This window comes from Sciurus vulgaris (genome assembly GCF_902686455.1).
Source record: "Sciurus vulgaris genome assembly, chromosome: 15".
NCBI classification, from domain to species: Eukaryota; Metazoa; Chordata; class Mammalia; order Rodentia; family Sciuridae; genus Sciurus; species Sciurus vulgaris.
Genome location: NC_136476.1, coordinates 89735266 through 89751178, shown reverse-complemented (window position 1 = coordinate 89751178; position 15913 = coordinate 89735266). Strand labels below are relative to the sequence as shown.

At 64.2% G+C, this 15913-nt stretch overlaps 1 protein-coding gene across 1 annotated transcript in view; it reads left to right on the top strand.

Moving 5' to 3' along the window:
• Positions 1-15913, top strand: part of NOTCH1 (notch receptor 1) — a 40361-nt gene that overhangs the window by 13949 nt on the left and 10499 nt on the right. Inside the window, exons 3-21 of the mRNA XM_079112976.1 lie at positions 3150-3412; positions 3726-4064; positions 6645-6767; positions 7241-7474; positions 7593-7748; positions 7834-8019; positions 8313-8426; positions 9160-9273; positions 9488-9721; positions 9797-9907; positions 10409-10601; positions 11013-11158; positions 11235-11348; positions 12801-12920; positions 13161-13313; positions 13920-14148; positions 14752-14953; positions 15319-15472; positions 15548-15732. Of these exons, the coding sequence (XP_078969102.1) occupies positions 3150-3412; positions 3726-4064; positions 6645-6767; positions 7241-7474; positions 7593-7748; positions 7834-8019; positions 8313-8426; positions 9160-9273; positions 9488-9721; positions 9797-9907; positions 10409-10601; positions 11013-11158; positions 11235-11348; positions 12801-12920; positions 13161-13313; positions 13920-14148; positions 14752-14953; positions 15319-15472; positions 15548-15732 (3370 nt within the window). The remainder of the gene's footprint in view (positions 1-3149; positions 3413-3725; positions 4065-6644; positions 6768-7240; positions 7475-7592; positions 7749-7833; positions 8020-8312; positions 8427-9159; positions 9274-9487; positions 9722-9796; positions 9908-10408; positions 10602-11012; positions 11159-11234; positions 11349-12800; positions 12921-13160; positions 13314-13919; positions 14149-14751; positions 14954-15318; positions 15473-15547; positions 15733-15913) is intronic.

The following is a 15913-nucleotide window of genomic DNA, read 5'->3' as shown; positions in this document are numbered from 1 at the left end:
CTGGAACAAAGCTGGGCAGTGGCTGGGGACACGGGTTGGGAGCAGACTCTGGAACCATTCCTGCCCTCTGCCTGGTCTGCGGAGCCCACTTCCTCCGGGGCCCTTCCTGGGGCCCCCAGCCCACCTGCCACTCAGCTCCGAGCACCAGGTCAAGACAGGTCACTGTGCACGCACCATCCCACCAAGTGGAGTGGGTGGAGAGAGGCGAAGCTGAGGAGCAGGTGCCCAGGTGTGGCGCACACCTGAAGCCGCTGGTGGGAGGCTGTGAGCCCCAGGACATGGTTCTTCTCCCATAGAGTAGACACAGGAAGTCCCACCTTTCAACCCCAGAAGGGCCTCCCTGCTGCTGGATGGGGAGTCGCAGGGGCAGCAGCTGTTGGTGGTGGCTCAGCAGAGCCCTGGCCCAGGCGCCTCTGGGCCTCCCTGCTGAGTGAGGCAGCTTCTGTGTGACTGTTCCTGGCCTTGCCCAGATAGGTGTTGAGGACAGAATGGCCATGGGTGTGGGACTGTGGTGGCCTTGGCCTCTGCTGTGATGCACCTCTGAGAGAGGTTGGAGTGCCACGGGAGAGGAGGCAACAGGTGTCTGGCCCAGGAAGCCCCAGCTGTGGCCAGGTGGTGGGGAGGTGCAGACAGGTGGGCACAGGCTAGAGGCTGCTCAGGGCAGGAGCAGGAGCCAGGCACAGGTGGGCAGGATGGGCAGGGTTGGCCCACAGCTTTGGGGAGCCCACATATGCACCAAGTGCCAGCCCTTGAGTGAGACGGAGACTTTTGGTCTGAAGCTGCCCCCTGTGGATAGGCCCCTCCACACCTGGCTTGGGACCTTAGGGAGGTCCCTCTGGTGGCCCTGCCCTTCCCCCCATGGGATACTGGTGGTGGATGGCAACTAGGCCTGTGGCAGCCTGCTGGGCGGCCTGCCTTCACTGTGGTCCCCAGCGCAGGCGGGTAGTGGGAGGACAGTGGATTCTCTCAGCTGCCGCGTTCCCCCACGCAGGAGCCTCCTCAGGCCTCTGGCTGCCTGGCTCCTGCCCCGCCCGCCAGGGTTGGCTGCTGGCCACACCCGGCAGGAGCAGCTGCCCGTCCACAGGCGCACCTGCTCCCCAGCCACCCTTTGTCCATGCCGCCTTCTGATTGACTGGGCACGTTTCCCCCCAGGGCCACGTAAAGCAGCCTCGTAAGCAAGGGGTGCCCAGGCCCTGCGGCTCTCCCAGTATTCCTGTCGGGGTCCCCGTTTGGGGTGCAGAGGGGGAAGGGTGCAATCTGGGAACACTGCCCATGCCTGGAGGGCAAGGGCTGTGTGGTCCTGGCCTTCTAGACCATTTGGTGGTGCCCGTGTCCTCACCTTAAGATGCGTAGGGGACTGCTCCATGGGCTGCGAGTCCCAGGGTGTCCCCAGGGTGTTCAGTGACAAGACTTCCCCGACTTGAGGGGTGGCACCTGGCAGTGTGTGGGGTTCCCCCAGAGCTGTACCATGGGCCTGCCTCATCTCGCCCGCCCAGGGGGTCTTTCCTCCCCTTGGAGCCCCACCTGCCCGGCCCAGGAGCTGAGTGCGTGTAGGGAGGCATGGACGGCAGCTCCGGGCCGGGCTTTGATGATCCAGCGCTCTGTCCGGCACCCACCGCTGCCGACTTTGTCAGTGGCTGGAAAGAAAACAGCCTTTTCTCCTGTGGGCCCAAGCCAGCTTTGCCTGACAAAGGGCCTTTGATGAAGGAGTGCTGCTTCTGGCTGCCCAGCCCCAGGCCGCAGGCTCCCAGGCTCCCAGGGCCGTCAGGCTGGCCCGTGTCTGGATCTGTGTGCAGCGGGGGCCCTGCCTTCTCCCCACATTCCCTGAATGTGGCCCTGCAGGGGACCATGGTGCCAGAGAGACAGGTGTGGGCACCCAGGCTCCCGGAGCAGCCGCCCCACTCCTTTGCCTGCTGGGCAGGAACCATGGCAAAGGCCTGAGTTAACTCCGGGGGTGGGGGTGGGGTGGGGGTGGGTTTGTTTTCTTTAAGCCAGTTGGTTTGGGACTTTTGGCTTCTGGCAACAGATGGTCAGCCAGAGTGGCCATTTTGCATCCTCCCTACCCAAGCCACAGCCACAGATGAAAGACATCAGGGAACACAGATGCCTTTGGGCCTGTGGGATGGGGAGCAGCCTCTCAGCCGAGAGACACACAACCCCAGCTCAAACTGCCTCTGCTGGCCCCCGTCCATCCCCTGGGGCCACCTCACGTGTGGCCTGGGGGCTGCCTTGTGGCGGGCGGGTTCGTTCTGCCCCAGAGGCTTCTCCGCTGGGAAGCAGTGTGCCCGCCTGCTCCCAGAGCCCTCCCGGGAGCTGGAGGCCTGGAGGTGACGGGGTGGTAGTTTATGGCCTGGTCTCTGGAAGCCAGGCCAGCAGGTGGCTGAGCAGGCTCCTGGGGCCAGGGTGTGGCAGATGCTGAGCAGTCCCTGCAGGAACCTGAGACCGTGAGACCAGGTCTGCAAGCAGGACACTCCTCTCTTCTGGCCCCGTGTTGAGGGAGGGACAGGCCTGGCCTATGGGAGGAGGAAGTTCCTCTCGGGCCAGGACCAGCTGGCACAGAGCTGAGGACGAATGCCCCCAGGTCACCCTGTTTTCCCCAGATGTAAAATGGGGCCTCTGCTCTTGCGGATGGTGCCTGGTGAGCAGGGGACCTGATGGCAGAGGGAAGCGGCTGGAGCCGTCCCTGTGGCACTTCCACCTTGGCCGGCTCTGATGTTTGAAAGGCTAGAAAACACCAACTCTGTCACTCAGACTGGACCTTTCATTACTGAAAACGGAGTGGGCAGGGCCCCTTCCCTGGGGAACAGACCCAGACCCAGACCCAGACGCCCGCCGGGTTTGCTAAGCTGCACTGCAGGAGTTTGTCCCCTGTGGGTGGTGGCTGTCCTTTTCATTGAAGTCTCCCTTCTTGGGAACTAATGGCTCTAAGGTGCCCAGCTGGTGGCATTGCTGTGTCACATGTTGTCCAGTTGTCCGCTGTAGGCCAGGACATCTCCCTGCCCAGCAGGCTGCCCCCGAGCAGCCACTGAACGGTCGTTGGTCCTGGAGCCTGTGCCTGGCTGCCCACCCAGCTCAGCTGGGGTGGGGGCTGCTGTGTCATGGTGGTGGGCGGGCCCTGGGGAGCTAACCACCCACCTGTCTGCTGACAGCTGCAGCGGGGCCTTCGTGGGCCAGAGGTGCCAGGACCCCAACCCATGCCTCAGCTCCCCCTGCAAGAACGCCGGGACCTGCCGTGTGGTAGACCGCGGCGGCACTGCGGACTACGCCTGCTTCTGCCCCCTGGGCTTCTCTGGGCCCCTCTGCCTGACGCCCCTCGACAACGCCTGCCTGGCCAGCCCTTGTCGGAACGGGGGCACCTGTGACCTGGTCACGCTCACCGAGTATAAGTGCCGCTGCCCCCCGGGCTGGTCAGGTGAGGACAAAGGAGGTCTCGGGCCCTGCCCTCTCTTCCTGCTGATGCCCCAAGCTTCCAAAGTCAGTTGCATGTGGCTCTGGAAGAAATGGTCAGGACTCAGGCCCCAAGGTCACCCCTTCACACTTAGCAGCTCTGTCCTTGGTGGTCACTGGCCTCCTAGGACCTCTGGTCCGGTGTCCACAGACAGATGACCACAGCAGATCCAGAGGTGGTGGAGATACTTCAGGCTGGTGCCCCTGTGTTCCCAGGGAGGCCCTGGCTACAGACCTGGGTGACCAGCCTGAGCCTCCTGCCCACTCTGCTCCACCAGGGAAATCGTGCCAACAGGCTGACCCGTGTGCCTCCAACCCCTGTGCCAATGGCGGCCAGTGTCTGCCCTTTGAGTCCTCGTATATCTGCGGCTGCCCACCCGGCTTCCACGGCCCGACCTGCAGACAGGACGTCAATGAGTGTAGCCAGAGCCCAGGGCTGTGCCGCCACGGAGGCACCTGCCACAACGAGGTCGGCTCCTACCGCTGCATCTGCCGTCCCACCCACACGGGTCCTCACTGCGAGCTGCCCTACGTGCCCTGCAGCCCCTCACCCTGCCAGAATGGGGGCACCTGCCGCCCCACTGGGGACACCACCCACGAGTGTGCCTGCCTCCCAGGTACGTCCTGCTGGCCTCGCCGGCCCCTGCCGGTTTCACACCTGTGTGAGCCTGTCCTGTTGCTGTTGGCCAAGGGGTATGGAACGGGCCACCGTGTGGAGGGAGCCCAGGAAGTTCAGAGCAGGCGCCGGGTGGGCAGGGCTGGGGGGCTCCCTGGAGTGGGCGTACGGTGGGGCCCTGATGATGCCATGGGGCAGCTCAGGGTCGGGCGCTAGACTAGAAGCCGGGCAGTTAGCACAGTGCACCCCCAGGCCATTCTGCCCAGGATGGGCTCTTTTGGGCACTGGACAGCTGGTGCATGGCCTCCCAGTTCCTTTGCTGTCTGAACTCTGAAATAGAAGCCCCTCCCTGGATCTCCTGTGGCACCTGCCCTGTCCTGCTCATTCTGGGGGTGGGGTGTGGGTCCATTGCCGCAGCACAGGTCACCCCCTTGTTTCTTGAGTTCTCTGGGGGGAGGGTACTTGGCCTGTGCAGCCTCGGGGCTTCCCCCAGGGCTGGAAGGCAGAGCAGAGAGGGCCGTGGCTGTTACCTTGGGAGGGGGATGAGTGAGCACCGCCCCCTCATTTCTCTGCAGTTCTCGTTTGAGCAAATTTTACTGCAGCTCTAAAAATAACAACAGTGACGCAGAGACTTGAAAACCCATCTGCCGGCTAGGACGGTGGCTCAGAGGAGAGCTTGCCTGGTGTGCACGAGACCCCGGGTTCCCTCTCCAGTGTGCCAAAAACATCTTTCGAAACCTCTTCAGTGGGCTGTGCCACGGGGAGAGGGCTCAGGGAGTGCTCATGGTGTTTGGGTGCAAGGAGTAGCTGGACCCTACTGACCTGGGGGTGACCCCAGGGCCGCCCTGCCCCCCTGCAAAGGGGAAGCTCGCTGCTGCCCGCAGTCTGCAGAGCCAGCCCCAGGCCTGCGTGCAGCCCCAGGCCTTTGCATTTCCTGAAAGTCCTGGGCAAGCTTGGAGAGGTTCAGGCAGCCCCCTACACCCACCCACCAAGGCACCCTGACCAGCTTGGCACTCGGTCGGTGAAGGCAGAGCCCTCATGCCTGGTGGGCACCAAGGAGGGTTCGAACCCTCCTTGGTGGCCGTAACCTCAGCTGGGACCTCACATCGGCCACAGGGTCAGGGGCTGCCTTCTCATGGGATGGGGGGAGGGGCCTTGTCAGAGGACAGTCATGTGTGGAACTGGCAGGGACTCCCATGGGCAGGCAGGCGGGCAGGCGAGGTCTGCCCGCTCAGCTGCCCAGACACAGGCAGATGCTGGGAGGTGGATGGAAGGGTGGGCTCCTGGGATCTGGACAGAGTAGGTGGGTCTCAGAGGCCAGTGCACTGGGACCAGGTCTCCTCTGATGAAGGGACACTGCCTAGTGTGGAGCTGGGCTGTGTTAGGATGGGCAGATGAGGGTGGCCGCAGAGGAACTGAGTCCATTGCTCTCCGAGACTTGCTGTTCAGACTCGAGGCAGGTTCCCCCACAGGCTTGAGTCCCTGTCTGATGGCCAGGACCCCAGAGAGAGGTCACAGGTGCCCAAGGAGTCACAGGCCGCCACGGTCAGGACAGCACCAGGACCCTGTGAGTCCCTGGCTGGCATGTAGAGGTGCACTGGCCCCGCCGGCCCCAGCTGAGCTTGCCTGTCCCCTCCCCAGCTCTCCCCAACCCCATCTTACAGGGAGGATGCTGTGCAGGCAGAGGGACTGGCCGGGCTCATGTGGGGCTCCTGCTTGCTCCCCTGCTCCCCCAGCAGAGTCTTTGGCACTGCCCAGGCTCAGACCCTGCCCAGGACCTCCACCCACTTTAGAACCAGGCCCTCTGAGTGCAGTGCATCCTGCCACCACCCTGGGGGACCAGAACTCAGGCTTGGGCTCCGACATGGGGTACTCTCCCCCAAACCAATGTCAGATCTGTGGCTTTCCTTAGCCTGCGGTTTTTGCTCCAGAGCAGCTGGTGAATTGGGGGTCCCAGAGGGAAGAGCCCGAGGGCAGGAGGGGTTCAAAGGCATCCTAGGAGGAGTGTTAATTAGTAACTGGCTGCAAGTTTGGCTGTTGCCAGACGCACCTTTCTGGGTTGATCATTGACCCAGCGGGAGTTGAGTGGATTAATAGCTAACTGGTTGAGGAGGCCCTGGTGGGGGCTGGCTGTGGAACCCCGCCTGGGAGACCAGCCCATCTCTATTCCTAGGAGGTTGAGGCTGGGCCTCTGGGCCCTGGGGCAGGACCATGTCCTGGCTGAACGGGCCCACCTGGGTCCCCTGCTCAGTCCTCAGGTCAGAGACACCGGCCCCAGGGTCAGCCCCTGTAGGATGACGGCTGCTTGGCTCCTGGTCATAGGTAGCTCTCTACAAGCATCAGAAACTCAGGACGGCAAGGGTTTGCGATAGAACCTCTGTTCCGCTGGCCCTTTCACACTGATTCTCTGGGAGGAGCATGTTCCCTTGGGTGCCGGGCATGGCCTGCTTACAGATCAGCAGACCCCAGGGCCCCAGGCAGGGCCATGGAGGAACAGCTATCCCTTCCCCGGGAGCCAGAGATGCTGGAGCCCAGCAACTGGCCCCTGGCAGACTCAGACCCTGCCCTGCCTCTACCACAGGCTTCACTGGTCTCAACTGCGAGGAGAACGTGGATGACTGTCCAGGAAACGGCTGCAAGAACGGGGGTGCCTGCGTGGACGGTGTGAACACCTACAACTGCCGCTGCCCGCCTGAGTGGACAGGCGCGTATGCAGGGATGTGGCCTGGGCAAGGACCCACCCACTCAGCTGTGTGGGGGTGGAGGGAGGGCCCGAGAGTCATTCCAGGCTGGGATGGGTCCTGGGCCTGGAGAGCAGAGGCGGTCCTGGGAGGACCACATGAGGGACAGCCACTGTGCCCAGGACCAGGGCCTGAGAACCCCACTCTGGGTTATCACAGATGGGCGTCAGCTGGTCCGATGGGCCCTTAGCAGCCCGGGTCCTGCTCTGGGCCCCCAGTGTTGAGCCAGGTTGATTTCTGAGTTGGACGCAGGGGTGCCAGGCTGGACAGACACAGCCCTGCCCTTGGAGCTCTGTCTGTGGGTGGCGGGTGAGGGTGGAGAGATGAGATGACGGCCCCTCTGGTGCCAGGGGTGGGTAGGGCGTGGAGGCAGGGGGGCTCCTCAGCCCCAGGCGCAGCAGTCCCAGGGTTGACGGTTCCCTGCCCACCCCTGCAGGCCAGTACTGCACGGAGGACGTGGATGAGTGCCAGCTGATGCCCACCGCCTGCCAGAATGGCGGGACCTGCCACAACACCCTCGGCGGCTACAACTGTGTGTGCGTCAACGGCTGGACAGGCGAGGACTGCGGCGAGAACATCGATGACTGTGCCAGTGCCGCCTGCTTCCACGGTGCCACCTGCCATGACCGCGTGGCCTCCTTCTACTGCGAGTGTCCCCACGGCCGCACCGGTGAGCCCTGTGGCCTGGCCCCTGGAGCGACCTGAGCGTGGGAGGCCCCTTCCTGGGTGCGGCCACCTCCCGTTCCCAGGCCAGGAGCCCAGCACGCTGACCGCTGCTGTCCTGCCAGGCCTGCTGTGCCACCTCAGTGACGCATGTATCAGCAACCCCTGCAACGAGGGCTCGAACTGCGACACCAACCCCGTCAATGGCAAGGCCATCTGCACCTGCCCCTCAGGGTACACGGGGCCAGCCTGCAGCCAGGACGTGGACGAGTGTGCACTGGGTAGGTGCGGGCAGCTGGGCGACGCGGCCAGCCCTGGAGGACAGCCGGCCTGCACCACGGGGGCCTCACCATCACCTCTCACCAGGCGCCAACCCCTGTGAGCATGCGGGCAAGTGCCTCAACACGCTGGGCTCCTTCGAGTGCCAGTGTCTGCAGGGCTACACAGGCCCCCGCTGCGAGATCGACGTCAATGAGTGCATCTCCAACCCCTGCCAAAACGAGGCCACCTGCCTGGACCAGATCGGGGAGTTCCAGTGCATCTGCATGCCCGGTGCGTCCTCCGGTCACCCCGCCCCAGAGAGTAGGGGAGGAGCCCAGCCAAGGCCGGACAGCCTCAGGGGCAGCCTGGGAGCACGCTGGCCATGTCTCTACTTCCTTGGTTAGGGGCATTTGGGGAAAGGGAGGCTAGCCCCATAGGGTGCAGGAGAGAGCGGGCCAGAGCCAGGTAGATGGGTTAGCGCAGCCTGCAGGAGCCGGGTGTGGGCATGGCCCAGGCTGCGGTGCTGGGGTCGGCCGGCCTGGCTGCAGGGCTGGAGTGGGGTGGCTGAGGCCGTTCCCCCACAGGCTATGAAGGTGTGTACTGCGAGGTCAACGTGGACGAGTGTGCCAGCAGCCCGTGTCTCCACGGTGGCCGCTGCCTGGACAAGATCAATGAGTTCGCGTGCGAGTGCCTCACAGGTAAGGTCCCACAGGGCCCTGTGCTCTCTTCTCCACGGCCAGTGGCCTGCACCCAGGCCTAGGTATGGTCCACAGCAGCCATCCCACTGTCCCAGGAGGCCCAGACTGCTGGGAGGGCAAAGATTTCATCTTGGGAGTGGACAGGGGTGGCTTTTGGTCCCCTGTGGATCAAGACCAGGCTGGGCAGTGGGTGTTGGCCCACCTTGCCAGGTGTGCTGGAGTGTGGGGAGCTCGAGCCTGCTGGTGGGGTACGGTTCTCCTGCGTGGACAGCTGGGGCTGAGAGCTACAGTGCACCCCCCGGGCTGGGAGGGAGCCCCCTGCTCTGTTACCTTCCTGGCCTGCCGCAGAGAGCAAAGAGGAGACGAGGAGAGCCCCGGGGGCTTGGCAGGGTGCCTTATCTGCCCTGGGGCAGGGCTGGGCCTCTGACCTCCTGAAATGCAAATCAGCTGTCCTGGACAGCTCGGGGCTCCTCCTTCACAGCCCAGGCAGCTGTAGCCATAGCAACCAGAGGGTTTGGGAAAAGGCCCCTCTGCCAGGCCTAGGGAGACAGGCCACCCCTGAGGCAGGGGCCACGCAGTGCTTTGCTTTGATCAGAGGGGTGGGGGCTCCGAAAGGCACAGCAAAGAACCTGGGGTCTGCCCAGCTGGGCACTTGACTGCTGAGCCCTGGGGCAGTGCCCACAGGGCCACAGGGCACGGCCATGTGACCTCAGCCCACCCCTGCCGGCCACAGGCTTCAGCGGGCACCTGTGCCAGTACGACGTGGACGAGTGTGCCAGCACACCCTGCAGGAATGGCGCCCGGTGCCTGGACGGGCCCAACACGTACGCCTGTGTGTGCACAGAAGGTGAGGCATCGGCGGCGGGGTGGCAGCGTGGGCCGGGGGTTGGGGGCTGCCCACGGGACCCTCTCATCTGAGGACAGAGAGCACAGAGCTGCTCTGACCCTGGGGACACGGCACCTTCCCTGAGTGGCAGTGACTCTGGCTCTGGTCAGTGGCTTCCTGGGATGTGTCCAGGGAGCAGCTGGCCCTGAGCCTTCTTGTATGCTTCTCGGTACAGGCTACACAGGGGCCCACTGTGAGGTGGACATAGATGAGTGTGACCCAGACCCCTGTCACTACGGCTCCTGCAAGGACGGCGTGGCCACCTTCACCTGCCTCTGCCAGCCGGGGTACACGGGCCACCACTGTGAGACCAACATCAACGAGTGCCACAGCCAGCCCTGCCGCCACGGGGGCACCTGCCAGGACCGCGACAATGCCTACCTCTGCTTCTGCCTCAAGGGGACCACAGGTGCCTCCCAGGCTGGGGTGGAGTGGGCGGCAAGGCAGGGCTGTGGAGCTGACGCCATGCCCACCCCTCTCTCAGGACCCAACTGTGAGGTCAACCTGGACGACTGTGCCAGCAACCCCTGTGACTCGGGCACCTGCCTGGATAAGATCGACGGCTACGAGTGTGCCTGCGAGCCAGGCTACACGGGTGAGCGGTCCAGGTGGAGACGCCCAAGGCTGAGGTCAGAGTTAGGGTTCGCCCTGGGGCCCCTGGACAGGCCAGGTCCGGGGTGACTTTGGGGCTAGATAGGACCTGAGGGCTGGGATAGCAAAGGTCAGCTGCAGCAGAGACCATACACCTCCTATCCCTGGTCAATGCCAGCCCCGCCGCAAGGGAGTGGCCAGTTCTTGAGACCAGGCCCTGGGCACATTCTGCCCTGCCCCTTCCCGTCTGCCCTCGAGCAGGTGCTTCAGCTCTGGTCTTGGGTTCTCATCAGAGGGCACAGCAGCAGTGTGTGTGCTGGGCCCTGGGAGCTGGTGGGAGCAGCCTGAGCCTGGGCCTGCGGCTGCTGTCACAGGTGGTTGTGTCTTTGGGAGGACCTGGGGATGGCATCCTGCTTAGGTGGAGGAACTGAGACCCAAATGGTCAGGGCCTGCCCCCTGGGACCCTGGCCCTGGAGGGCTGAGTCTTGGTGCCGGCTGCCCGCAGGGAGCATGTGCAACGTCAACATCGACGAGTGTGCGGGAAGCCCCTGTCACAACGGGGGCACCTGTGAGGACGGCATCAACGGCTTCACCTGCCACTGTCCTGAGGGCTACCACGACCCCACCTGCCTGTCCGAGGTCAACGAGTGTAACAGCAGCCCCTGTGTGCACGGGACCTGCCGGGACAGCCTCAACGGGTATGCCCTGGGCACCCTGCGGGTGGAGTGCGGGCGGGCACGGGGGCGGGAGCTCCGAGGACGGATGGTCAGCCCCTGGTCTGCCTGGTAGCCCTGGCTGTGTCTTCATGGCCACAGCATCTGCTTGGAACACAGGCCCACGGGTCCTTGAAACCCATGCATGTGGCCACAGTGACGCCCGACACGTCCACCCTGCTCGTGCAGAGGGTGAGCAGTGGGCATCTCCGCTGTGCGTTCTGCATCGTGGGGGACTCGTGCCATGGTCTCAGCCCTGCTTTAAAGGACTGAGAGGGTCCTCCTGGTCAGGCCCCTGCTCCCCTTCCATCGGTATGCAACCGTGGCGGGGCCAGGCGGGCCGGAGCCCAGGCCCACGCCACCCGCCAGGCTGACCTGCAGCCTGCTGGCCAACAGCTACAAGTGTGACTGCGAGCCTGGATGGAGCGGGGCCAACTGTGACGCCAACACCGACGAGTGTGAGTCCAGCCCCTGCCTGCACGGCGGCACCTGCAAAGACCTGACCAGCGGCTACGTGTGCACCTGCCGGGAAGGCTTCAGTGGTGAGCAGGCCGCCATCTCCTAGGGCGAGGATGGGCCGGCCAGGGCAGACACGTGACCACTGCCCGCTCTCTCCAGGCTCCAACTGCCAGACCAACATCAATGAGTGCGTGTCCAACCCGTGCCTGAACCAGGGCACCTGCATCGACGATGTCGCTGGGTACAAGTGCAACTGCCTGTTGCCCTACACAGGTGAGGGTGGCCTGGCACACCCTGGCTCTCCTGGGGCTGGCGTCCACTCCTCAGCAGCATTCGAAAATCTTTGCACCTTCCTGAGGGTCTGGCCCCAAGACGAGCAAATGCAGAGCCTGAAATTTTAGTTTGAGTCTGTCCTGGGCACATCACGTGGCCCACCTGCCGAGAGGAAGCCCAGGGAGCCTGGCCTGGACTATGGGCCGCCAGGACCTCGTCCTCCTGTCTGCATGGGCCTCCGGGGCCAGCTGCCCTCCCCTGAACGCCAGACCTGAGGGATTCCTTTGACGGCAGGCCTCTTTGTGAGGGGAACAAGGAGCTCTCTGTTCTTGCAGAGCAGAGGCAGGGCACGTTTCCCTGGGTGTCCCAGCCCCTGCCTGGCCTGGCCAGTGGGATCTTGGGAAATGGGCCCCCTGTGGCAGTGATGTGTGGCCCATTCAATGCGGAGCCACCGCGGCTCCCCCAGGGATGGGCAGAGGACCCTGCCCCAGGGACGGTTGGGCCCTGGGTGCCTTGGCAGGGCCTGTCTGGGCAGGGTGGGGGGTCCCGCCTGTGTTCTCATGACACCCGGCAGCCTGTGGCGAGAGGAGTGCTTCCTCTGACAAGAGTCAGGCCTGGATTCTGTCTCCCTGTCGGTCAGTGAGGAAACTCAGCTGCTGGTGCACCCAGTGTCCCTTCTGGACACGCTGCTCTTGGGCCTGGCGGGAGGAGCCCCCTGGGCTGACCTGCTTCCGGTCTGCCCTCTTCCTGCTTCCCTTTGTACAATTGTCGGAAACTCTGGCTAAGTTCCTGCCTGCCCAGGTCACCGTGGAAACCGATAGAGAGGCCTGGAAAGTCGTACCAGCACCCGGACACGGTGGGAGACGAGGAAGATAACGCTTCCTCGCTCCAGGGAGGCCAGCCCACAGCCATGAGAGGAAAGCCTCCTGGGCGGCAGGGAGTCACAGGGTGTGCAGGGTCCCCTAGAGCGTGCCCTGCTCCCCGCGGGCTCTGAGGCCGGGGGCTGCACCCGGGCTTCCTGCCACGTGCTTGGGAGGTGCTTGGGAGTACAGGTGCCAGAGTCGGACCCTTGTTGACAGCCTCCTGCTACCCGGAGCCCTGGCTACTTGCAGGGTCCTTGTCCCCAGCAGACATGGAGGGGCCGGGGCAGGTGCGGTGTCCCCCCAGGCTGTGGCTGCCTCTCCTGGCATGCTCTCGTGGTGGGAGCTCCATGCAGGGCCAGGCCCCTCCTGCGCCCTGCGGGAGCCCGAGGCGAGAGTCGTCGGGTTGGTCTTGGGCATCCCCTCTGTGTTCTACCTGCTTTTCCCCAGATTCAGGGTTGGGGCTCGGCTGGGAGCACACGCGGTCCCTGTGTGTTGGCTCCTGTGGGTCCAGCTGATGGTGGACCAGCAGGCTCCCTTGCTGAGACCCTGCAGGACCGAGCTTCCAGGTCTCACCCATGTCTCTCCCCAGGAGCCACATGTGAGGGGGTGCTGGCCCCCTGTGCCCCCAGCCCCTGCAGAAACGGTGGGGTGTGCAGGGAGTCAGAGGACTACGAGAGTTTTTTCTGCGTCTGCCCAGCAGGATGGCAGGGTGAGGCTGGCTGGTCCGGCTGAGGGGGTCAGGGAGGGTAAGAGGAGCGGGTGCCCACCTTATGAGATGAGCTCTTGGGGGCTCTGGAACTGACTTTGGACGGCTTTCTCATCCTGGGTTCTGCAGGATTCAGGGGCCCAAGTCAGGGGACAGAGGGCAGCCGTGGGGGCTGGGACTGGCTGGGGTGAGGTGAAGGCCTGGGCTGGAGCTGCGGCAGTTGACGGCCCCTCCACCCCACAGGGCAGACCTGTGAGATCGATGTCAATGAGTGCGTGAAGAGCCCGTGCCGCAACGGCGCGTCCTGCCAGAACACCAACGGTAGCTACCGCTGCCTCTGCCAGGCAGGCTACACGGGGCGCGACTGCGAGAGCGACATCGACGACTGCCGGCCGAGTGAGTGGCCCGGTGCTCTGTGCCCCGTGGGCATGGGCAGCTCCCCGGGGTCAGGGGAGAACGCTGTGCCAGCCAGGTGGTGTCGGCCATCAGGGCCCCCCAGAGCCCTCTGCTTGGTCCACCTGCTGTGGCTCATCAGGGAATCCAGGTTAGGTGCTGGGGGACAGGCTAGGGAGGTGGCCACTGCCTACTAGTACCACACTGGCCTGCTCAGGCCCCCTGCTGAGGTGGGGCACCAGGAGCCCTGCAGTTCTTCCCTGAGCTGACATTGGCATAGGGCTTGGCCTTCCTGGCAGCTGGTCCTTGCCAGGCCCCAAGGTGCAGGTTCTTGGGCCTCCCCAGCCCAGCCTCACCGAAAGCTGGAATTTAGAGAAACAGGGTGCCTGGTGCCACCCAGCAGCGGGGCAGGAATGTCATTCCACTCTGGCTTCCACTCCACTCAGGGGAGATCACCCTCCTCCCTGCCGTGGAGCCTGAGGTCAGGGGACCCAGGGCATGCCCAGCCAGATGCCCCCACCCCACTCAGTGGGGCTGCCTGCAGGCCTTGTCACCCTGCAGTGTGGGTCGGTGCCCACCCCTCAGGCTGACCCTGCTGTCCCCTCCCAGACCCGTGCCACAATGGTGGCTCCTGCACGGACGGCGTCAACATGGCCTTCTGCGACTGCCTGCCCGGCTTCCAGGGGGCCTTCTGTGAGGAGGACATCAACGAGTGTGCCAGCAACCCCTGCCACCATGGGGCCAACTGCACCGACTGTGTGGACAGCTACACCTGCACCTGCCCCGCGGGCTTCAACGGCATCCACTGCGAGAACAACATGCCTGACTGCACAGAGAGGTGGGGCCCGGGCAGGCGGCAGGCCGCACAGGCTGCTCCAGGCTGGCCTCTCCAGCTGCCACGGTGGCATCTGGCTGTGGGCCGAGGCAGGGTACATGGTGTCTGGCAATCTGGCACAGTGGGCAGGCATCTGCCCAGGACAAGGGCCCTCAACTCTAATGGACTTGAGTCCCTCCTCCTTCTTCGTAGTGCTGGGAATTGAAGACAGGGCCTCACTTGGGCTAGTCAGACACTGCCACTGAGCTGCACCCCCCACTCCCAGCACTGTGTTCTCTTAAGAGGGTCGTTGTGACCTCCTGGGACTTAGCCAGGAACCCCCATAGTTCATCCAGTAGGACTGGGTGTCTCCTCTCACACAAGTGTCAGGACCTGTCTTGCTTCCTTTTGGCCGTGGTTGCCAGGAAGCTCAGTCTCATCCCTGGTTTGTGACATGATAGTTTCCAGGTTCCATGCAGACCGATTCTGTCACTTTGACTACCACGTCCCTCTGTCTTGTAAGGCCCCTCAGCATGTGTTTAAAGAAGGCACAGGAAGGGAGGGGAGGCTGGTGGGTGGCCCCTCTCGGTGGGACACACTGCACACTGACCTCCCCTGCACCCTCAGCTCCTGCTTCAATGGTGGTACTTGTGTGGATGGCATCAACGCCTTCACCTGCCTGTGCCCTCCCGGCTTCACGGGCAGCTACTGCCAGCATGACATCGACGAGTGCGACTCGCGGCCCTGCCTGCACGGCGGCACCTGCCAGGACAGCTATGGCACCTACAGGTGCACCTGCCCCCAGGGCTACACTGGCCTCAACTGCCAGGTGAGAGGGGAGGGATGCCAGGCACGGGTCTGCACTGTCCACAGGAGACCCTTCCACATCCATAAGGGTCCTGGACCCAACCTCGCGCTCATATGGACATCAGACACTCATTTTTGCGGACTGCCCATTACCTGCAGCTTCTTGGGACCCTGAGAGCGAGACAGGCAGGCCCCAGGCTGCTCCCAGGGCAGGTGGGGAGGGTCCCAGTCCTCAGATGCCTGCACCCCATGGAATGGGGTCCCAGCTCCCCACGGCATGGGGTCCTTTAGCCGTGCTTGCTGATGGCAGGGGTGGGGATGGCGGGGCGGCACCCACATCAGAGCTGGTGGGGTAGGGCGTTGAGCATGTGCACCCCCCGCCCCCAGGACCTCGTGCGCTGGTGTGACTCCTCTCCCTGCAAGAACGGAGGCAAGTGCTGGCACACCAACACCCTGTACCGCTGTGAGTGCCGCAGCGGATGGACTGGCCTCTACTGTGACGTGCCCAGTGTCTCCTGTGAGGTGGCTGCGCAGCAGCGAGGTAACCAGAGGCCCTGGGTGGCCCAGCAGTCCCGAGGGAGGAGCCGCCTCACCTCACTCCTGCCTTGCCCCACAGGGGTCAAGGTCTCCCACCTGTGCCAGCATGGAGGACTGTGTGTGGACGTGGGCAACATCCACCACTGCCGCTGCCAGGCGGGCTACACCGGCAGCTATTGTGAGGACGAGGTAGATGAGTGCTCGCCCAGCCCCTGCCAGAACGGGGCCACCTGCACTGACTACCTGGGCGGTTACTCCTGCAAGGTGAGTCGGGCTGGGAGCTGGGCGCGGGCTCCGCAGAGGAGGAGGAGGGAGGATGTGCTGAGTGGTGGATGTCCCCTGCCCCAGATGGCGCCTGGGCTCAGCTGGCACCTGCCCCAAGGTCCTCCTGTAGCCGTGGGACCAGGCTTGTCCCACCATCAGCAGAGTCTCCTGCTTGCTGAGG